Raw genomic sequence first — 22,710 nt, 5'->3', positions numbered from 1 at the left:
AGTCTTTATAGAGAGCAGAAGGAAAAACCTGCAGATGTATCTTTATAGAGAGCGGAGGGAAAAACCTGCAGATGAGTCTCTATAGAGAGCAGAAGGAAAAACCTGCAGATGTGTCTGTATAGAGAGCAGAGGGGAAAAACCTGCAGATGTGTCTGTATAGAGAGCGGAGAGAAAAACGTGCAGATGTGTCTTTATAGAGAGCAGAAGGAAAAACCTGCAGATGCATCTTTATAGAGCGTGGAGGGAAAAACATGCAGATGTGTCTTTATAGAGAGCGGAGGGAAAAAACTGCAGATGTGTCTGTATAGAGAGCGGAGGGAAAAACCTGCAGACATGTCTTTATAGGGAGCGGTGGGGAAAAACCTGCAGATGTGTCTGTATAGAGAGCGGAGAGAAAAACGTGCAGATGTGTCTTTATAGAGACCGGAGGGGAAAACCTGCAGATGTGTCTTTATAGGGAGCGGTGGGAAACGTCTGGTTTCAACTGCATCTGTGTATAAATGTATGTCTCTACAAGTATAATTATATTACATTTCCATGGATTTATCAGAGATGATTGAATCTTTTGAAATTGAAACTATCCCAAAAATTGGATTGTTATCGAATTGATTCTCTGCAAATCACAGGGACAGACGGTACCCAAGTTAGGAACATCCAAGTTAAGTACAAACCATAGTTATGGGTGTAAGATGCTAAAAATAAAAATGAAAAAGAATGCTCACCTCATTGTTCCCCTTTCTGGCCACTCACTGTCCACAGTCCGATCCTTTTCCTTCCACCTTGTGCAACACATCCCCGGCCACGTCATCTTAGGCCAGGCCATCAGGCCGTGTCCGAGCCTCAGAGATCACAGGGCTATGTCAATACTTGCAACGTGATGAACACCGACCTCTGAGGCCTGGACACGGCTGAAAGTTCAGGCCTACAATGAAGAGAAAATTATCTCCTTTATTATTTGTGATCAATCACACCGTTCTGTGCAGAACACCAGCGTACGCTGACAGTGTCACTATCAGAGGTAACATCATCCTGCTGTCACCGAGAGGAGTGATGTGATACAGTTTATATTCCAGAATTTCTTGGAAAGATATGAGATTGTGGGTTGAATTAATCACCTAGGCAGGTTAAAGATGCAACAATTTTTATTTTTTCTAAACACTGTCTTTCAGTAACCCTAGTCTTTAAGATCCTCCAATGGAAAGTATGTCTTGGTTTTAAAGATTTTATTTTGTATTTTTTTAAAAAAACAAAACAATTATTTCTCCCTTTGAAATGCATGAACTCAATATAATCAATGACCAGCAAGCATGCCATCTCCGACTTATTTCACATTTTTTTGTTCTGTAAAAAAAATTGTGCTGCCATGCTGCTGCTTTCCTGTGCATCAAGAATGAAGAAAATGGGAATATGTCATTTAAAAGCAGCAGAACAAGCTGCTAGCTCCTTTATTCACTGCTCAATCTCTCAGTATGGCACTGCTACTGGTTCCTCTCCTATCTCTCTCCTTCCCTATCAATTGTATTAGTGTATTACTTCCCTACTACTACACTCATCTTCTTTATTGTTGCAGTTGTACAACACATTACTGTCTCGTGTATTGTGCTATGCTTTCTGTCTTTCTCTAGTTAGCTCTATGGCATACTCTCACTATTCTTCTTAAAATGGCAGCTGCATTCCCTTGCCTTTGCTTTTATATAGGCTATGATAGTTAGCTACACTATACAATGTGAGGTGATAGTTGCAAGACATCATGGAAAAGGTTGTGTGGTCAAGCCCAAGGACATGTGAGTCTTCTCTGGCTACAATGCATAAAAAGATAGTGGGCATTATTTGAAAACTTGCGCAAATCGAATAGGATTGGTCAAATGGACAAGACCTGCGAATTTCATAAAATTCAATTCAAATTTTATATAATTGATTTGTTCGTCTCTAAAAAGGGGAGGAGCCTTGTAATGAATATTCATTTATTGTGATTGAAAGAACAAATCATCTCACTTGGAGCAACATCTATTCATTCTTCTCGACATTCCATTCTACAAACACTTGGGTTCTACAGAATCCTATTGGCTTGTTTCAAGAGTGAAGATTCTTCTTCTTAGGATTAGCTCGGCCCCTTGTCAGACAGTTCACTTACCAACTGAATTCTAAGTGTTCTTGGTCTATTTTAGTTCCCATTTTAGATCCCACAATGCACTGCTTCTGTTTTTTAAGAAATTCTGACAGATTCTGACTATCCGCCTGATAACCTCTCTGGTGTCTGTGATCAACACTGAGAGACTCGGGCATTGACCTGCAGAGTGGTAATTCATAGACAGGCTAGCAAGTGTTAAATCTCTGGTAGTCTGCTTATTAGTCTCCTTTGATCACATGTTGTGGGGAAGCCAATCACATCTGCTCCCCTCCTATATATGCTTGCTAGATCCGTCCACCTATGCCAGCTATAGTTTATCTTTGTTGGTCTGGTAAGGTGTGGTGTCCCAGACTTACTGGTGAAAGTTTGCAATTGACTTGCTTTTTGTATCTGCTGTCATTCCCTAGAATGTATCACATGGAGTGTTCTATAAACTCGAGACCTGCTCAGACTACAGATTCTGACACTCCGCCGGATAACTTCTCTGATGTATGTGATCAACAAAGGGAGACTCAAACGGTGACCTGCAAAGTGGTAATTTATAGGCAGGCTAGCAAGAGTTAAATCTCTGCTAGTCTGCTTGTTAGTCTCCTTTGATCACATGTTGTGGGGAAGCCAATCACATCTGCTTCAGTCCTATATATGCTATCTGGATCCTTCCTACTATGCCAGCTATAGTTTATCTTAGCTGGCCTGGGGAGGTGTGGTGATGCAGACTATCTGGTGGTTGTTACACTTGTTGCTGAGTGCGGTTGTGGAGTTAACCCTTGTTGTCTTTTGTTGGTTCCTTCCTGCTCTTGCTTTTCTCCTGAGTCTCTCATTGTCTATTCCTGTGTGTGCAGTGTGACAGAGTTTTGGTTATTCCTTTGTTTGTCTTTATATTTTTCCATTCCACTCCTGCTTCATCCTTCCCTGGTGGGAAGGGGGTTATCAGAGTAGTATTGGTCAGAAGCATAGTCAGGAACGGGACTCAGGCATCTCGACCATCAGGAGTAACCCTGAGGTTAGGGATAGCCTAGGGTTCCCTAGCATGTGGGATAGCTTAGGAGCCCCGGTCCCCCACTATCCTAACAGTCACCTCATGAAAGTTTAACTTTAGTTGTGAATAGAGTAGAAACTTTCATTGTAACTAAGGATAAAATAAAAAGAATCAAAACTCTTTGAGAATTGTTCAACATTTTATGTAAAGTTTCTCCAAAATCTGAATTTTTAGGATTTTCTACATTAGTTTTCTGGCAAACCTGAATATTTCTGTATGGATAAACTGAAGGTCTACACTTAGGGGTCGATTTTTCAAGTCTGGTGCTTTGTATGCCAATGCTAATAATGGGACCAATGGAGCCATATGCTGTACCTTACAGTTGCTATTTTCCTACATAACAAAATGTACTCCAGTCACTGACTGGAGTACAATTCCATTCAATTTTTTTATCACTTTTGTGACCACGCCCCTCCCATTAAGCTCCACCCCTTTCCCAAAAAGTTGATGGAGCTTCATAAAAATGACAAAAGTTGCAACATTTTTTGCCCAGTTACAAATTTGGCAAATATTTTACGATATGTCAAAAAGATTTATGCCAAAATATCTCATGAATTTTTTCCAATATTGCTTGATTGACGATTCAACCATTTCTTCGAACTTGCATTCTCCTTAAAAAAAATACAAAAAAAACCCCAGAATGAATATATAATTTTATAGTTATAATGAAAAGACTTAGTTAACAATAAACAACAAACAATAAAAAGGCAAAACCTATTCATATCCTGAAATCAGACCATTTCATTGTGTCTTTTGTATTTTTACTTAAATGCACGGATCTTAGGCTCAAAAAAAAAATCATTTTTGCAGTTTGGATTCACTAATAATGTTGCACCGTTTGTCCTCTGTGTTGCAATCTAATGATGGCTGCAGAATGAGTTAACTGAGAATCAGTCAGTGAGCTCATAACGTTTAAAGCTTCCTTCTATTGACCTCCTCTCATCCGATCTATGATCAAAGAATTGAGCTGAATTTCAAAGTTATAAATCAGGTGATGAGAGATCAATAAAAGGGAAAATAACAACTAGAAACTTTCTCATCAAAATGAGCTCACTGAAGGATTCTTAGGTAACTCATTCAAGTAAAAAAAAAAAATAGATAAAAAATTGACCCCAAAGTTTTGTATAGTTACTCAGACCAATGTAAAGGGTGAAGTGAGACCTGACATAGATGACAAATGGCCCCATATGGGGACACCTGTTATACAAGACCATAATAGTTGGTGACCCTTTAAATGATAATTCATTTGGGGCCAAATTTTTAAAGTTTTGATATTTGATGGAGACAGACCCAATTTGCACCAAATAGGGACAATTCTTTTCTGTATAAAGGAATCTGTCTCCAGGTTTTTATATTTAATCTGAGAGCAGCATGATGTAGACCCTGATTCCAGCGATGTGTCACTTACTGGGCTGCTTGAAGTTTCAATAAATTCAGTGTTTTATTTTCAGTAGATTATCCCTAGAGGACTAGTTGTATCCTGCAATGTAGTCCTCCTGCTCTGTGTAACCCCGCCTCCTTCACTGATTGGCTGCTTTCTGTTTACACTGTATGCTGCCAATCAGTGGTGTGGGCAGGATTATACACAGCTTTGCATTCAGTGAAAACAGTGATTGTATCATAACTACAGCATGCAGCCCAGCAAGTGATACATATTTGGAATCAGGCTCTCTGTCCCTACTTTATGCTGTTCTCAGATTACATAGCAAAAACTTCAATTATTATTGAATTTCTTGATTTTTTTTGATAGATAAGACTAAAACAGAGAAAGTTATTTTTTTTAATCAGAAGCTCAAAAATAATCTTTTTTGTGACATTTTGTGATTTAATAAATGGATAATGGGGGAGTCAGTTAAAAGATAAGGAGCATTTTTGGTTCATAAATATGAATGTATTTGTTGCTAAAAAATAAAATCTATATTTTTCTTGAAAATTTTAATAATTTAGCTTCTACATCCTCTGTATATCATAGTACATAGCTGACTCCAGAATATGTTATCACTGAATCTGTCAATGAGCTATTACTGACAACACAGTTAGTTCCTCTTATCTCCTCTCCTGACTTATCTTCTAAGCTGATTTATGACCACATCTAAGTTTCCACTTTCATAAAGTCATAAATCATTTAAGATATTTCAGGATAAGAGAGATCAAGCTCACAAAGTAGAGATCGAGCTCACAGACCTGAGATCGAGCTTACAGACCAGAGATCGAGCTCACAGACCAGAGATCGAGCTCACAGACCAGAGATCAAGCTCACAGACCAGAGATCGAGCTCACAAACAAGAGATCGAGCTCACAAACAAGAGATCGAGCTCACAGACCAGAGATCAAGCTCACAGACCAGAGATCAAGCTCACAAACAAGAGATCGAGCTCACAGACCAGAGATTGAGCTCAGAGACCAGAGATCATGCTCAGAGACTAGAAATCGTGCTCAGAGACTAGAGATCGTGCGCAGAGACTATAGATCAAGCTCACAGACCAAACATCGCGCTCACAGACTAAACATGAAGTTCACAGACCAGACATTGTGCTGACAGACCAGACATAGAGCTCACAGACAAGACATAGAGCTCACAGACAAGACATAGAGCTCACAGACAAGACATAGAGCTCACAGACAAGACATAGAGCTCACAGACAAGACATAGAGCTCACAGACCAGAGATCGAACTCACAAACCAGATACAGTAGATAGCTCACAGACCAGAGATCAAGCTCACAGACTAGATATAGAGCACACAGACGAGAGATCGAGTTCACAGATCAGAGATCAAGCTTACAGGTACCTCATTCTGCAGTCTGCTATGTACTGTGATATATAGAGGATGTAGAAGTCAAATTGTTACCAAAATGTTATTGCAAAAATGATTTGTAGACAAAATTATACACATTTAGGTGAAAAAAGGTGTCTCCGAAAGTGTCCATATTTTTTAAACATCCCATAAAATGGCAGTTAATTCCTCTTATCTCCTCTCCTGACTTATCTTCTAAGCTGATTTATGACCACATCTAAGTTTCCACTTTCATAAAGTCATAAATCATTTAAGATATTTCAGGATAAGAGAGATCAAGCTCACAAAGTAGAGATCGAGCTCACAGACCAGAGATCGAGCTTACAGAGCAGAGATCGAGCTCACAGACCAGAGATCGAGCTCACAGACCAGAGATCAAGCTCACAGACCAGAGATCAAGCTCACAGACCAGAGATCGAGCTCACAAACAAGAGATCGAGCTCACAGACCAGAGATCAAGCTCACAGACCAGAGATCAAGCTCACAAACAAGAGATCGAGCTCACAGACCAGAGATTGAGCTCAGAGACCAGAGATCATGCTCAGAGACTAGAAATCGTGCTCAGAGACTAGAGATCGTGCGCAGAGACTATAGATCAAGCTCACAGACCAAACATCGCGCTCACAGACTAAACATGAAGTTCACAGACCAGACATTGTGCTGACAGACCAGACATAGAGCTCACAGACAAGACATAGAGCTCACAGACAAGACATAGAGCTTACAGACAAGACATAGAGCTCACAGACAAGACATAGAGCTCACAGACAAGACATTGAGCTCACAGACCAGAGATCGAACTCACAAACCAGATACAGTAGATAGCTCACAGACCAGAGATCAAGCTCACAGACTAGATATAGAGCACACAGACGAGAGATCGAGTTCACAGATCAGAGATCAAGCTTACAGGTACCTCATTCTGCAGTCTGCTATGTACTGTGATATATAGAGGATGTAGAAGTCAAATTGTTACCAAAATGTTATTGCAAAAATGATTTGTAGCCAAAATTATACACATTTAGGTGAAAAAAGGTGTCTCCGAAAGTGTCCATATTTTTTAAACATCCCATAAAATGGCAGTTAATTCCTCTTATCTCCTCTCCTGACTTGTCTTCTAAGCTGATTTATGACCACATTAAAGTTCCCACTTTCACCCAGTTATAAATCATCTAAGAAGGTGGTTCAGGAGAAGAGAGCTCAAGCTCACTGACAAGAAGTCAAGCTCACATAAAGGAGATTGAGCTCACAGACAAGTGATTGAGCTCCCAGGCTAGAGATTGAACTCACAGATCGGAGATAGAGCTTACATACAACAGATCAAGTTCACAGACCAGAGATTGAGCTCACAGACCAGAGATTGAGCTCACAGACCAGAGATTGAGCTGACAGACTAGAGATTGAGCTCACAAACCAGAGATTGAGCTCACAAACCAATGATTGAGCTCAGAGACCAGAGATTGAGCTCACAAACCAGAGATTGAGCTCACAAACCAGAGATTGAGCTCACAAATCAATGATTGAGCTCAGAGACCAGAGATTGAGCTCACAAACCAGAGATTGAGCTCACAAACCAGAGATTGAGCACACAAACCAGAGATCGAGCTCACAGACCAGAGATCGAGCACACAGACCAGAGATCAAGCTCACAGACCAGAGATCGAGCTCCCAGGCCAGAGATCAAACTCACAGACCAGAGATCAAGCTCACAGACAAGAGATTGAGCTCACAGACAAGAGATCAAGCTCACAGACAAGAGATCGAGCTCACAGACAAGAGCTCACAGATCAGAGATAGAGCTTAAATACAACAGATCAAGTTCACAGACCAGAGATTGAGCTCACAGGCTAGAGATTGAACTCACAAATTAGAGATAGAGCTTACATACAACAGATCAAGTTCACAGACTAGAGATTGAGCTCACAGACCAGAGCTTGAGCTGACAGACTAGAGATTGAGCTCACAAACCAGAGATTGAGCTCACAGACAAGAGATTGAGCTCACAGACCAGAGATCGAGCTCACAGACCAGAGATCGAGCTCACAGACCAGAGATCGAGCTCACGGGTAACTCATTCTGCAGTCTATGTAATGTGATACACAGAGGATGTAGAAGCCAAATTATTAACAAAATGTTAGTGCAAAAATGATTTGTAGACAAAATTATACACATTTAGGTGAAAAAAGTGTCTCCAAAAGTGTCCATATCTTTTAAACATCCAATAAATTGGCTTTCAAATACTCACTTGATTACTGGCAGTAAATTTTTCTTCTACCCGATCCATGAATGCACTGTATACACGGCGCCTTCTTCTGTGTCTCTGAAATCAGGATATAATGATGAGAGTTGTAGTATTTTAAAAGAGCAGCATCACCAGGCAAGCGAGAAGCCAGGAGGCCGGGGAACGGTGCGCTCCGGAAGAACAAGTATGAGAAAAACTCTTATATAACCACTATAGACAGATATTGCAACAGGGACTCACAGAATAGGAGGCAGATTTGGGCGGCCAGGGGCTCCTGGGTAAAATAAGTCCTGAATCCCACTGTGGATCGGCAGGTTTATGCAGGACGAAGCGTTTCACCTTCTCTCTGCTCTTCATGGCATCTATGGGCGGAAGCTCACATGCTGGAATATCAGGTGCAGAAATGGTTAAAGTCCAGATTTTTGCCCATAACGAGATTTTCTCAACAACATACAAGTTTATCAGATCAAGACCTGATCACATGGTCGGATACAAGGAACAACGCCAATTTACGTTATAGGTAATAGTTCACATTGCAGCATTAAAATAGACATATTGACTGCCAGATCGCTGCTGGGAAGAAAATAAATCATTATTTAAAAAAATTACATGAGGTTCCCCCTATTTTTGATTACTAGCCAAGGTAAAGCAGACAGCTGGGGGCTGATATTATCAGGCTGGGAAGGTCCATGGTTATTCGGCCTTTCCCAGTCTAAAAATAGCAGCCTGAAGCCACTCCATCACATTAGATGCTCCAATTCTGGGGCTGTGCCTGGCTCCTCCTGAAGCCCTGGTGCAGTAGCAATTGGGGTAATGCTTTTTGGGTTGATGTCAGCTGTGTAATGTAGCTGGCATCAAGCTGAGGAGTTAGTAATAGAGAGGGGTTTGTCAGACACCACAATTACTAACCCAATAGTAAAAAAACAAAACACACACACAGGAATAAATAGTTTATTTAATCAAAGACTCCCCCTCTCTATTCCTTGTTTGCTAATTTAATATTAAAAATGTTCCCTTGAAGCTCCTCCGTCATAGTCCATGATCCCTGAATGCAGCTCAGGTGAATATGAATAGCAGTGAAGTATAGCTATTCACAGGCATCGGGTCCAACGACAACTCTCTTCAGGGCTCACCGCTGTGTCAACGAGACCCTGCAGCTCTGCTGAGCGCTGTCATTGTACCCAGCGCTTCACTACTGTCCCCGGAGTTGCATTCATGGATCATGGACTACGATGGAGGAGCTTCATGGGAACATTTTTGGTGAATGAGAGACAGTGTGGGAGAGTCTATATTCAAATAAAATATTTTTTCCTGTGTCTTTTTTTTCTTTTCACTTACCGGGTTAGTAATGAAGGTATCTGATAGACGTCGCTTCAGTATTAACACCAGGGCTTGAGGTCAGGTCAGCTGACTCCCCTAAAATATTACCCTGATTGCATCCACATCAGAGCAATCAGGAACAGCCAGGGTGAAGTGGCATAATTGGAGCATTTAATGGATGCCTCACTTCTGAGGTGACTGCAGGCCGCTATTTTTAGGCTTGGAAGGACCCAATAACCATGGACCTTCCCAGCTTTATAATACCAGCCCCCAGCTGTCTGCTTTACCTTGGCTGGTTATCAAAAATGAAGGGGACCCCAAGTAATTTTTTTAAATTAATTTATTTAGTTCAGTTTAGTTGAGATGCATCAAATAAACTATTTTTTCCTGTGTGTGTGTGGTTGCTTTTTATTACTTGGTTAGTAATAGGTGTGTCTCTTAGACGCCTCTCCATTACTAATCCCTCAGCTTGATGACAGCTGATATTACACAGCTGACATCAACCCCAAAGCATTATCTTGATTGCCACTGCACCAAGGCATCGGGAAGAACTGGGCAAAGCGCCAGAATTGGAGCATCTAATATGATGGGGCGGCTGAGTGCTGCTATTTTTAGACTGGGAAGGACCAAAGATCCATGGGCCTACCCAGCCTGATAATACAAGCTCCCAGCTGTCTGATTTACCTTCTCTGTTTATCAAAAATGGGGGGACCTCATGTCATTTTTTTAAATCAATTATTTTTTTTACTTCCCAGCAACTACCTGGTAGCCTAGGCATCTTTCCCATGCTGTTCCCATTCCATTTGAACTCTGCTTCCATCCATTTTAGTGATTCTCCTGCATATCCAGCTCTCCTCATGTTATTACCGTGTTTAACAGCCGCAAAATTTGCCACTCGAGGACTCGGACATGGCACGTGAGCACCCGGGACACTCAGGCTGAGTTATGAGCAGTGCCGAGCACAATCTCTCATCACTAGCAGAAATAAGTGTAAATAAAAGTACTCATAGAAGAGGGGGGTGATCCTCTAATATTACACATGATACTCCGCTATACACCTATGAACCAGATAATACAGTACATGGTAAATGTATATATACATAGTATTATAAAGTGCATAACTGCTCATAAAACTGGTTCATGAACTAATAACTGTCAATCAGTAAAAGAATTTACTACAAAAATAATTTGTATTATAAGGATGGAATGAACTTTACTGCACTCACTATTCTGCTGGTGCAGTCACTGTGTACATACATTACATTACTGATCCTGAGTTACATCCTGCATTATACTCCAGAGCTGCACTCACTATTCTGCTCGTGCAGTCACTGTGTACATACATTACATTACTGATCCTGAGTTACCTCCTGTATTATACTCCAGAGCTGCACTCACTATTCTGCTGGTGCAGTCACTCTGTACATACATTACATTACTGATCCTGAGTTACCTCCTGTATTATACTCCAGAGCTGCACTCACTATTCTGCTGGTGCAGTCACCGTGTACATACATTACTGATCCTGAGTTACATCCTGTCTTAGACTCCAGAGCGGCACTCACTATTCTGCTGGTGCAGTCACTGTGTACATACATTATATTACAGATCCTGGGTTACCTCCTGTATTATACTCCAGAGCTGCACTCTCTATTCTGCTGGTGCAGTCACTGTGTACATACATTACATTACTGATCCTGTACTGATCCTGAGTTACATCCTGTATTATACTCCAGAGCTGCACTCACTATTCTGCTGGTGCAGTCACTCTGTACATACATTACATTACTGATCCTGAGTTACCTCCTGTATTATACTCCAGAGCTGCACTCACTATTCTGCTGGTGCAGTCACCGTGTACATACATTACTGATCCTGAGTTACATCCTGTCTTAGACTCCAGAGCGGCACTCACTATTCTGCTGGTGCAGTCACTGTGTACATACATTATATTACAGATCCTGGGTTACCTCCTGTATTATACTCCAGAGCTGCACTCTCTATTCTGCTGGTGCAGTCACTGTGTACATACATTACATTACTGATCCTGTACTGATCCTGAGTTACATCCTGTATTATACTCCAGAGCTGCACTCACTATTCTGCTGGTGAAGTCACTGTGTACATACATTACTGATCCTGAGTTACAGCCTGTATTATACTCCAGAGCTGCACTCACTATTCTGCTGGTGCAGTCACTGTGTACATACATTACATTACTGATCCTGAGTTACCTCCTGTATTATATTCCAGAGCTGCACTCACTATTCTGCTTGTACAATCACTGTGTACATACATTACATTACTGATCCTGAGTTACATCCTGCATTATACTCCAGAGCTGCACTCACTATTCTGCTAGTGCAGTCACTGTGTACATACATTACATTACTGATCCTGAGTTACCTCCTGTATTATACTCCAGAGCTGCTGACTCGCCCACCCCAGGGCTATGGGACACCCGGTGCCGGGCTGGACTAGTCCGGTGGTAGTCAGTGGTGGCTGGGCCCGGCTCCGTGGCCCTGGTGGGTGTCAGTAAAATATGTGGCTTGCTTGTTAATGGTTGTGTTTGTGACGCCACCTGTGGTCTGCGGCTATTGAGCCGCCGCTGCTGTGTAAGGCCTCCGGGGTGATGAAGTGGCAGCAATGGTGGTACTGCTCCCCACAGGTGGAGCGGTGCCCCGGGACACAGTTGGTGCTTGTGGAAGTCTATGGTGTTGTGTGACTAACACGGTGCAGGGCCGACAAGCATTGAAAGAAACAGGCACAAACTGTAGTCTCTTTACCTTCTCCTCTTTTACTCGGCAGAAACTTAGTCCAGGGAGACCGTCACAGATGGTAAAGATGGTCCGGCCGGCCTGGAAGTGCCTGGGGTGATCTTTGGCCAGTTGAGTATGAGGCCTACTCCTTAATCTTTCTTTGCTGTTTTAGGACACTGCCCTTTGGGTTGCAATTGCCCTCCTGCTGCTGGGACTGGTGGTTCGTCCCCTTTTCTGTGGGGTAGACTGCGCAGGCCCTCTCTGGTGCTTCTCTGCTGGAGTCCACACCAGGCCCTTGGGATGCAGCTGTACCCTCAGTTTGCTTCTGGGCCAGGGGCTTGCAGCTCCCCTGCCCTCCGGATTCAGCTACCAGGGATGGATTTTATGCCCTGGCAACCACAGACTCCGATGTCCGAGTCTCTGCTGTGCCTCGCTGCTCCCCTTGCTTCACTGGGCCAAGCTATCCAAGCTCTAGGCCCCAGTTCCACAAGGCAGCACCACCCTGCGTCTGTTCTCTTTCACTCCTGTCTCCAGACTAACCACTACTTCCTCCCTTCAGCCAGACTTAAGGAATGCTCCCTGAAGTTCCAGGTTCAGAGCTCCCTCTGCTGGCCGGAGGGAGAACTGTGTTGGGTGTTAACTTACTGGCCAATAGATCTCCCAATTACCTCCAGGCTCAGCATTAACCCTTTGGGAGGGCAATGCTGTTGTGGCGACCAGGTCCTGGGGCGCCACACTGCACTCACTATTCTGCTGGTGCAGTCACTGTGTACATACATTACTGATCCTGAGTTACCTCCTGTATTATACTCCAGAGCTGCACTCACTATTCTGCTGGTGCAGTCACTGTGTACATACATTACATTACTGATCCTGAGTTACCTCCTGTATTATACACCAGAGCTGCACTCACTATTCTGCTGGTGCAGTCACTGTGTACATACATTACATTACTGATCCTGAGTTACCTCCTGTATTATACTCCAGAGCTGCACTCACTATTCTGCTGGTGCAGTCACTGTGTACATACATTACTGATCCTGAGTTACCTCCTGTATTATGCTCCAGAGCTGCACTCACTATTCTGCTGGTGCAGTCACTGTGTACATACATTACTGATCCTGTGCTGATCCTGAGTTATCTCCTGTATTATACTCCAGAGCTGCTGTCACGCTCCCGATGCCTCAGCACCGCTCCTTACCCACTGACCCGGTCGCACCATCCCGGCACCGCTCCGTGACCACTGATCCTGTCCACGTGTCCACCGGTCATGGCTACCGCCCCCGCTCGTGCTCTCCTGTGTTCTGCTCCTGGTCTCAGGAGTCTGACTCTGACTAATGCCTCTGTATAGGACCAGGCCGCGCCCACTCTCCTGGTCTTATAGGCCCATCACACCTGAAGCAGGAAATGACATGGGGCTGTGCTGGGTATATAAGACTTGCCTTGCCATGTGGGCGGGGCCTGATCAACGTGTCTTGAAACTTAGTTTTGAAAGCTAGGTGCTCAGGTCCCCTTATGCTGTGTCCCGTTACCTGGACTCCTGCTTGTCTTTTCTACTCGGCCACGCCAGTGCCCTGGAGCCCCGAGACCCCAGTGACTGTGTTCTTCCCGTCCCCTGTGGGACACGGTTCCCGTTCCGGCCACGCCAGTGCTTCGGCTGCCGTGTACTCTGCCCCTGGTGGGGTGCTCGGTCCAGAGGATCCACCTCCTGGGTCCACCGGTCCTGACAGCTGCACTCACTATTCTGCTGGTGCAATCACTGTGTACATACATTACATTACTGATCCTGAGTTACCTCCTGTATTATACTCCAGAGCTGCACTCACTATTCTGCTGGTGCAGTCACTGTGTACATACATTACTGATCCTGAGTTACCTCCTGTATTATACTCCAGAGCTGCACTCACTATTCTGCTGGTGCAGTCACTGTGGACATACATTACATTACTGATCCTGAGTTACCTCCTGTATTATACTCCGGAGCGGCACTCACTATTCTGCTGGTGCAGTCACTGTGTACATACATTATATTACAGATCCTGGGTTACCTCCTGTATTATACTCCAGAGCTGCACTCTCTATTCTGTTGGTGCAGTCACTGTGTACATATATTACATTACTGATCCTGTACTGATCCTGAGTTATATCCTGTATTATACTCCAGAGCTGCACTCTCTATTCTGTTGGTGCAGTCACTGTGTACATATATTACATTACTGATCCTGTACTGATCCTGAGTTACATCCCGTATTATACTCCAGAGCTGCACTCACTATTCTGCTGGTGCAGTCACTGTGTACATACATTATATTACAGATCCTGGGTTACCTCCTGTATTATACTCCAGAGCTGCACTCACTATTCTGCTGGTGCAGTCACTGTGTACATACATTACATTACTGATCCTGAGTTACCTCCTGTATTATACTCCAGAACTGCACTCACTATTCTGCTGGTGCAGTCACTGTGTATATACATTACATTACTGATCCTGAGTTACATCCTGTATTATACTCCAGAGCTGCACTCACTATTCTGCTGTTGCAGTCACTGTGTACATACATTTCATTACCTCCTGTATTATATTCTGCTTGATATAAAGACATTTTCTTAGAGGGTGACTGAGCTTTGTAAAGACATTGATCAGGAATTTGCTGAGATTTCGGTTCTGATCCTGGTGAATGACAATCTGGACATTAGGTAAAAATTATCCAATCACTTATAGTAAATACTAAATAAAAAAAATCACAGAGACAAATTCCAAACCGCACAACCTGCTTGTTGATGGTTTCCATGTTACTTTACGGTATAAGGAGAAAGTGAGAAGAGGAGAAAGATGAAGATCTGTTCTAATGATGTAATAATACTTACAAGAGCTCAGAGTTTGGGCTTTCAGCTTCAGGTTGTACGGATCCCGGGAATAAGCTGTAACAAAGTCTGGAATGTCCGTCTCATGCTGCGGGAGAAGGAGACGTCGCCATTACTAGTGATCATGGAAGAAAAAAGAACATGTTCCACAATCATCAGATTACAAAGTTACAGAGCGCAGTCCTCAGTGCCCCCATCATAGAGGAGGCAGGCAGAAGGGGTGAAGGCAGCGCCCCCGAACCCCATGATAGCTACAGTCCTCCCGAAAGAAACCAGCCACAGCACCCCCATATGACATCAGCTACAGTCATCCCCAAAGAACTCCATCCACAGTACCCGAATAACAGATACAGCCACAGGACCCGAATAACAGCCACAGCCACAGTACCCGAATAACAGATACAGCCACAGGACCCGAATAACAGATACAGCCACAGGACCCGAATAACAGATACAGCCACAGTACCCCCATGTGACATCAGCTACAGTCATCCCCAAAGAACTCCATCCACAGTACCCGAATAACAGATACTGCCAAAGTACCCGAATAACAGATACAGCCACAGTACCCGAATAACAGATACAGCCAAAGTACCCGAATAGCAGATACAGCCACAGCACCCCCATATGACATCAGCTACAGTCATCCCCAAAGAACTCCATCCACAGTACCCGAATAACACATACAGCCACAGGACCCGAATAACAGACACAGCCACAGTACCCGAATAACAGATACAGCCAAAGTACCCGAATAGCAGATACAGCCACAGCACCCCCTATGACATCAGCTACAGTCATCCCCAAAGAACTCCATCCACAGTACCCGAATAACACATACAGCCACAGGACCCGAATAACAGACACAGCCACAGTACCCGAATAACAGATACAGCCAAAGTACCCGAATAGCAGATACAGCCACAGTACCCCCATATGACATCAGATACAGCTATCCCCAAAGAACTCCATCCACAGTACCCGAATAACAGATACTGCCAAAGTACCCGAATAACAGATACAGCCAAAGTACCCTGATAACAGATCCAGCCACAGTACCTTCATAAAAAAAAATCCCAAAGTACCACCATAACAGACACAGTCACAGTACCCTCATTATAGATAAAGCCACAGTACCCTCATAAGAAATCCACCCATAGTACCCTCACAACAGATACAGCCACAGTACCTCCATAAGAAATCCACCCACAGTACCCTCATAACAGATACAGCCACAGTACCTCCATAACAGATACAGACACAGTACCCTCATAAAAGAAAATCCACCCATAGTACCCTCATAACAGATACAGCTAAAGTACCTCCATAAGAGATCCACCCACAGTAACTTCATAACAGATACATCCACAGCACCCCCATAACAGATACAGACACAGTACCCTCATAAGAAATCCACCCATAGTACCCTCATAACAGATACAGCCACAGCCCCTCCATAAGAGATCCACCCACACTACCCTCATAACAGGTACATCCACAGTACCCTCATAAGAAATCTTCCCACAGTACCCTCATAACAGATACAGCCACAGTACCCCATATCAGATACAGCCACAGTACCCTCATAAGAAATCCACCCACAGTACCCCCATATCAGATACTGCCACAGTACCCTCATAAGAAATCCATCCACAGTACCCCCATAATAGATACAGCCACAGTGCCCTCATAACAGACACAGCCACAGTACCCTCATAAGAAATCCACCCACAGTACCCTCATAATAGACACAGCCACGGTACCCTGAGAACAGATCCATCCATGATAACCCCATAACAGCCACAGTGTCCTCATAACAGCCACAGAACCCTTATAACAGACACAGCCATAGTACCTCCATAAGAAATCCACCCACAGTGCCCTCATAATAGAAACAGCCACACTACACTCATATTAGACACAGCCATAGTACCCCTTACCAGATACAACCGCAGTGCCCTCATAATAATAGATCCACCCACAGTACCATCATAACAGATACAGCCACAATGCCAACACAAAAGCTCTGTCCACATTACCCCCATAATAGTGGCAGCTAATGTGCCCTTACAATAGATCATTCCACAGTGCTTCCATAGCAGTGCCTCGTACAGTGCCAGCATAAGACATCGCCCCGTTCTTCCCATGACATTGAGAGCCATAGTGCCCTCATAAGCAAACTTTCCACAGTACCTCCATAACAATGTCAGTCATATTGCCAACATAAAAACTCCATTGTCAATGCCAGCATAACAGTGACAGCCATGTTGCCCTAATAAGTCAGCTACCCATGTGCCCCCATAACAGTAACTGCCACATTGACAGCATAAGAGACCCGTCCTCAGTCTGTAAACATGAGGAACTGCCCACATTGGGTCATAAGAGTAATAAATCCACAATACCCCGATGGCACCCTCTTACAGGTAAGATGAGGGGAGTTGGTGACCCCTGATATTGGGGGTGCTGGTGTGAAGCCGTGCCGGTCATTGGGGTGGTGGGAGAGCAATTTCACCTATAGGGTCCTCAATACCCTCTGTATATATCTGGGCACAGGATGAATTCTTATATCTGCGATTGCCATGTAAGCAATTCTCCAATCATTTAAAGAAAAACTGCCCAAATGTGACCTTGAGGCATCTCATCTGCGGCAATAAGGAAACCTGCCAGCATCGGAGGATTAAACCATAAATTCTAGCAGTCGATTACACATTACCCAGGTATGACCTGGAGCGTGCGTCTTCTCAGCGGAGCCGCAGGGGCCGGTCACCAAACTCCGGGGAAAACTGCTCGGAATGTTGGAAACATTCTAATAGTTGTAGAAAAATATTGACAATGTAACTTTTTTTTATGCTGGTTCTGCTATGCCATGCCCGGACACACTATGCTGGAAGTCCGGACTATATTGAAGGTTTTGGTTTGCGGGCGGCACGGTGGCTCAGTGGTTAGCACTTCAGTCTTGTGGTGGCTCAGTGGTTAGCACTGCAGTCTTGCAGCGCTGGGGTCCTGGGTTCTAGTCCCACTAAGGACAACATCTGCAAGGAGTTTGTATGTTCTCCCCGTGTTTGCGTGGGTTTCCTCCCACACTCCAAAGACATACAGATAGGGACTCTAGATTGTGAGTCCCAATGGGGACAGTGTTGCCAATGTATGTAAAGCGCTGTGGAATTAATAGCGCTATATAAATGAATAAAATTATTAATTATTATTATATTGGCCTGAATCCCCTGATGATTAAGTTAATTAAGAAACGCGTTGGGCGGTCATAGAATGTATAAGGTCAGATTGTTGCCATTTGGTGACTATTGCGAGGCTGTTTTTTGCCCCCTCCCCCATTGGAACAGCATCTATTTCTTGCCACAGTGATGTTAACCTGTGATTCTGGTGATTTTTTACACTCTTGGGCATGCTATTGGTAAATTTGGTGTACACATGGTGTGGCAATTATTTAAATTCAGTCACCTGTTTATCTTCATGCACGGCGAGGGAACCCCTCACTGTAAATTTATTCCGTTTTTGTTATAGTGGGAGCTATATACTACACTTGCTCTGTTTTTGATTTTAGGTTGGTTTTACAACCTTACGTGTTGCGTGGTAACCTTTTTAACGACTTATCATAAAAAGTTATATCCTAATTGTCACCTCATTATCATTTATACCATTGCTTGGCTCTTTATTTATGATTTGGCAGAGCATCGACACATACTTATATATGGTTCAGCAGGTGTACAAACTTTTTCTAAATGGGCAGCGCTGGGCTGGTGTAGAATGCTGTGGAGCCTGGACAAAAAATGATCACCATTTACCCCCAAAAATTAGCAAAAATTACAGCAGAACCGTGCTCCGTGTACTCCGTGTACTCCAGCCCTGGTCCAAAAAGTTGCAACATTTTGGCGCAAATTTACTCTGTTGTAATTTTATGCCGATCAGAATTTTGTTTTTGTGCAATTTCTCGGAAAATTGTTTTTGTTATTAAAATGTTTAAAAATAATTAAAAAGCAAGTAAAGAGTGGAAAATTTACAAACTGTGAGCGCCATCTTGAGGAATTTTTCACAAAGAAAATTTCAAAGAATAACAAAAGACAAAAAAAGAAAGGGGACTTAACTCCCCAACCTGTGAATGGTCAATCGGGTCTAAAGGGAATTGTTTTTGCACAAACTTCGTTGGCCTCTATTCAGATTGCAGATTCTGACACTCCCCCGATGGTTTCTCTGGTGTCTGGGATCAACACAGACAGACTCGGGCGTTGACCTTCTGTGTGCTGATTCATAGACAGGCTAGCAAGAGTTAATCTCTGCTGGTCTGCTTGCTCCTTTTATCACATGTTGTGGGGAGGCCTATTACATCTGCTCCCCTCCTATTTATACTGGTGGAAACCTTCCACCCTTGCCAGCTATAGCTTATTCTATGTTGGTCTGTTAGGTGTGGTGACACAGACTTTCTGGTGTAAGTTGTGCTCATTGTTTGTTGCGGTTGTGGAGTTTACCCCTAATGTTTTGTAGCTTCCGTCCTGCTCTTGTTTTCCTCCTGAATCTCTTATTGTCTTATCCTATGTGTGTGCGGTATGACAAAGTTTTGGTTTTTCCCTTGTCTGTCTTTGTGGTTTCAAAAGATTCCTGCCCCATCCCTCCCTAGGGGGAGGGGGAATCAGATCAGGACTGGTCATTAGCAGGGCCAGGAAGGAGACTCAGGCCTCTCCACCATCAAAAGTATCCCTGAGATTAAAGTTAGCATAGGGCCACCTAGTTTGAGGTACAGCCTATGAGCTCCAGTTCCCCTCTATCCCATTGTCATCATGACCGTTTTTTAGTTGATGAGTGTCGTGATTTTGTAGCAGAAAGTGACCTATGCATTCATTGATGTTAGTAAGGACAGGTCTACATTACCAAAGACAACAGTGAATAGAAAATAGCAGTTGCGGAGTTGGAGATAAAACAATGAGCGGGTTCACCAGCAGCACAGAGTATTTTAGGTAATGACTGTGTTGATTTTGTAGCAGGCAGTGACCAGTCCATTCATTTGTTAGTATGTAGAGGATTAAATTGGAAAAATTCAAAAAGAAGAGAATAGAAAAAAGTGATGACAGATTGAAAGATAAAAGGGAGAATGGGGTTCTCCAGCAGCACAGAGTGTTTCAGGAGGGGAGAGTGTTGATATTTTCCTACTTGTCTGAAGTCGTGCGGCTTTGGATCCCTGTATTTGTCCTTTGGGTAGACGCCATTCTTAACGTACAATATGTTGGCTTCAAATGGTTCCATCAGCCTAAATCTTGTAAGAAACTTCCCCGGTTCCTTGGACTTCCTCAGCCGTGGGGGAGGGGTGTCTCTGATCACCTCCATCTCTTGTCTTGTAAGATTCTGATCTCTCGTCCTTCTTTCCTTTATATTAGATTCTTCCGACCTCCTTGGTAAATTCAGAGATTTGTATAACCTGACGCTGAAGTCCGGAGGCTTCTTCTTCCAGATGTTCTTCTCTGGAATCGTCTTCGGAAGCAGAACACGATGACTTCTTTCTACGGCCAGGTTCTCATTTGCATTAAATCTCACTTGTCTGGAGAACAGGTAACGACGTTCGTTATCATCCGCAGGTCTGATACTGGCGGACATCATCTGTGAGACACAGAACGCTGGTTACAGAAGGCGGAAGCTCAATGCCAGGAAGCTGCTGCTAAAGACACTCATCTAGAATGGAGCATATACTGGGAAAGAAAGCCAAGATGACAAACTAAACCCAGAGTGTTACCCCTCTACCATCCAATCATCCAGCAATAATCCAGTATCACAGCAGAGGAAAAGCTTTCTATGTCACCTCCACCTCTATCTATCTACAAAAAAAAACCCCAAAAAACTGACCAGCACCTCAAAACAAAATAAATCAAGTGTGAACTGGTACAAGTAAGGCCGTGACTAGGAATTTCAGGGCCCCATACTGGCAATATTTTTGGGCCCCCTTGAGACTCCACCCAGGCTCCACCCCCAGCTCCGCCTCCCCCCCTCAAACCTTCCACACTCTCATCAGCATTCTTGGAAAAACATGTATGTCATGGCCAAAAGTGTTAGCACCCTTGAAGTTGTTGCAGAAAATGAAGTATTTCCCTCAGAAAATTAATAATACACCCCCTACACCACTCCTCTTCATTATACACCCTCTACACCGCCCCTTTCTATAATATCTCTCCTACACTGCCCTATGTATAATATCCCCCCACACACACTGCCCTTCTGTATAATAATCACCCACACAATGCCCCGTGTATAAAATTTCCACACACACTGCCCCTCTGTATAATATCTCTCTCACACACACTGCCCCTCTGTATAATATTCCTCTCCACACACTGACCCTCTATATAATATCCCACCCACACACACACTGCTTCTCTCTATAATATCCCCCCACAAATTGCTCCTCTGTTTAATATCCCCCCACACACTGCTCCTCTGTATAATATCCCCCCATACACACTGCGCCTCTGTATAATTTGTATATCTATCTATTTATCTATCTATCCATCTATCTATCCCTCTATCTATCTATCCCTCTATCTATCTATCTATCCCTCTATCTATCTATCCCTCTATCTATCCATCTATCTATCTATCTATCCATCTATCTATCTATCCCTCTATCTATCTATCTATCTATCTATCTATCTATCTATCTATCCCTCTATCTATCCCTCTATCTATCTATCCCTCTATCTATCTATCTATCTATCTATCCCTCTATCTCTCTATCTATCTATCTATCTATCTATCTATCCCTCTATCTATCTATCCCTCTATCTATCTATCTATCTATCTATCTATCTATCTATCTATCTATCTATCTATCCCTCTATATCTCTATCTATCTATCTATCTATCCCTCTATCTATCTATCTATCTATCTATCCCTCTATCCCTCCATCTATCTATCTAACATTTTTTCCGCCTTTGTCCTGCAGGTTTTCCCTCTTCCCAGCAGCGGTAAATACTATATATATATTACTGTGTGATAATAAGGCACTGGGTCAGATATGAGAGGTTCTGTGCAGTTTCTTACCTCGGACTCCTCAGGTTCCTTCTCGGGGTCTTCTGTGAGCAGAGGGGGGTTGGGGGAGATGGCGACCCTTTGTGGGACGCCGGGTGCTGCTGTCTGTGCAGGTCCTGGTGCTGCTGTCTGTGCAGGTCCTGGTGCTGCTGTCTGTGCAGGTCCTGGTGCTGCTGTCTGTGCAGGTCCTGGTGCTCCTGTCTGTGCAGGTCCTGGTGCTGCTGTCTGTGCAGGTCCCAGAGTTGCCTGGATACTTCACAAAATGCCAAATGCAAATCTTCTGTGTTGACTGTAAAAGGCGAAATCAATGGAACTTAGCAACAATGTATCGGCCATTGTTCCTGTAATGTGCTGCTGGGCGAGGATTGTATTCACAGAGAAGACAAGTCCAGCCGGAGCCGAGAGGAATAATCCGGGGGCCCTGACAACGGGAGAACCAATGCACCCGGGGGACAAGATCCCGCAGAACCAGGGGCCCAGCTCATAATTGCATTGGAACCTTTTTGGTCTTTAATCTTTTTCAC

The 22,710-nt window shown here is 43.6% G+C and overlaps 1 protein-coding gene across 1 annotated transcript; it reads right to left on the bottom strand.

The window, feature by feature from the left end:
* Nucleotides 1–1,164: 1,164 nt before the first annotated feature.
* C6H7orf78 (chromosome 6 C7orf78 homolog) lies at nucleotides 1,165–22,423 on the bottom strand. Its single transcript, XM_075316874.1, has 6 exons — nucleotides 22,199–22,423; nucleotides 20,320–20,763; nucleotides 15,160–15,244; nucleotides 8,450–8,592; nucleotides 8,213–8,287; nucleotides 1,165–3,781 (listed from the first exon to the last, which is right to left on the bottom strand). The coding sequence occupies exons 2-6, from the start codon at nucleotides 20,761–20,763 to the stop codon at nucleotides 3,719–3,721; spliced, it is 810 nt and encodes a 269-aa protein (XP_075172989.1). The 5' UTR covers nucleotides 22,199–22,423; the 3' UTR covers nucleotides 1,165–3,718.
* Between the last annotated feature and the right edge of the window lie 287 nt (nucleotides 22,424–22,710).

Source organism: Anomaloglossus baeobatrachus, chromosome 6, assembly GCF_048569485.1.
Source record: "Anomaloglossus baeobatrachus isolate aAnoBae1 chromosome 6, aAnoBae1.hap1, whole genome shotgun sequence".
NCBI lineage: Eukaryota > Metazoa > Chordata > Amphibia > Anura > Aromobatidae > Anomaloglossus > Anomaloglossus baeobatrachus.
Note: the sequence above shows the minus strand (reverse complement) of the source record. Positions and strands in the feature narration are given on the sequence as shown.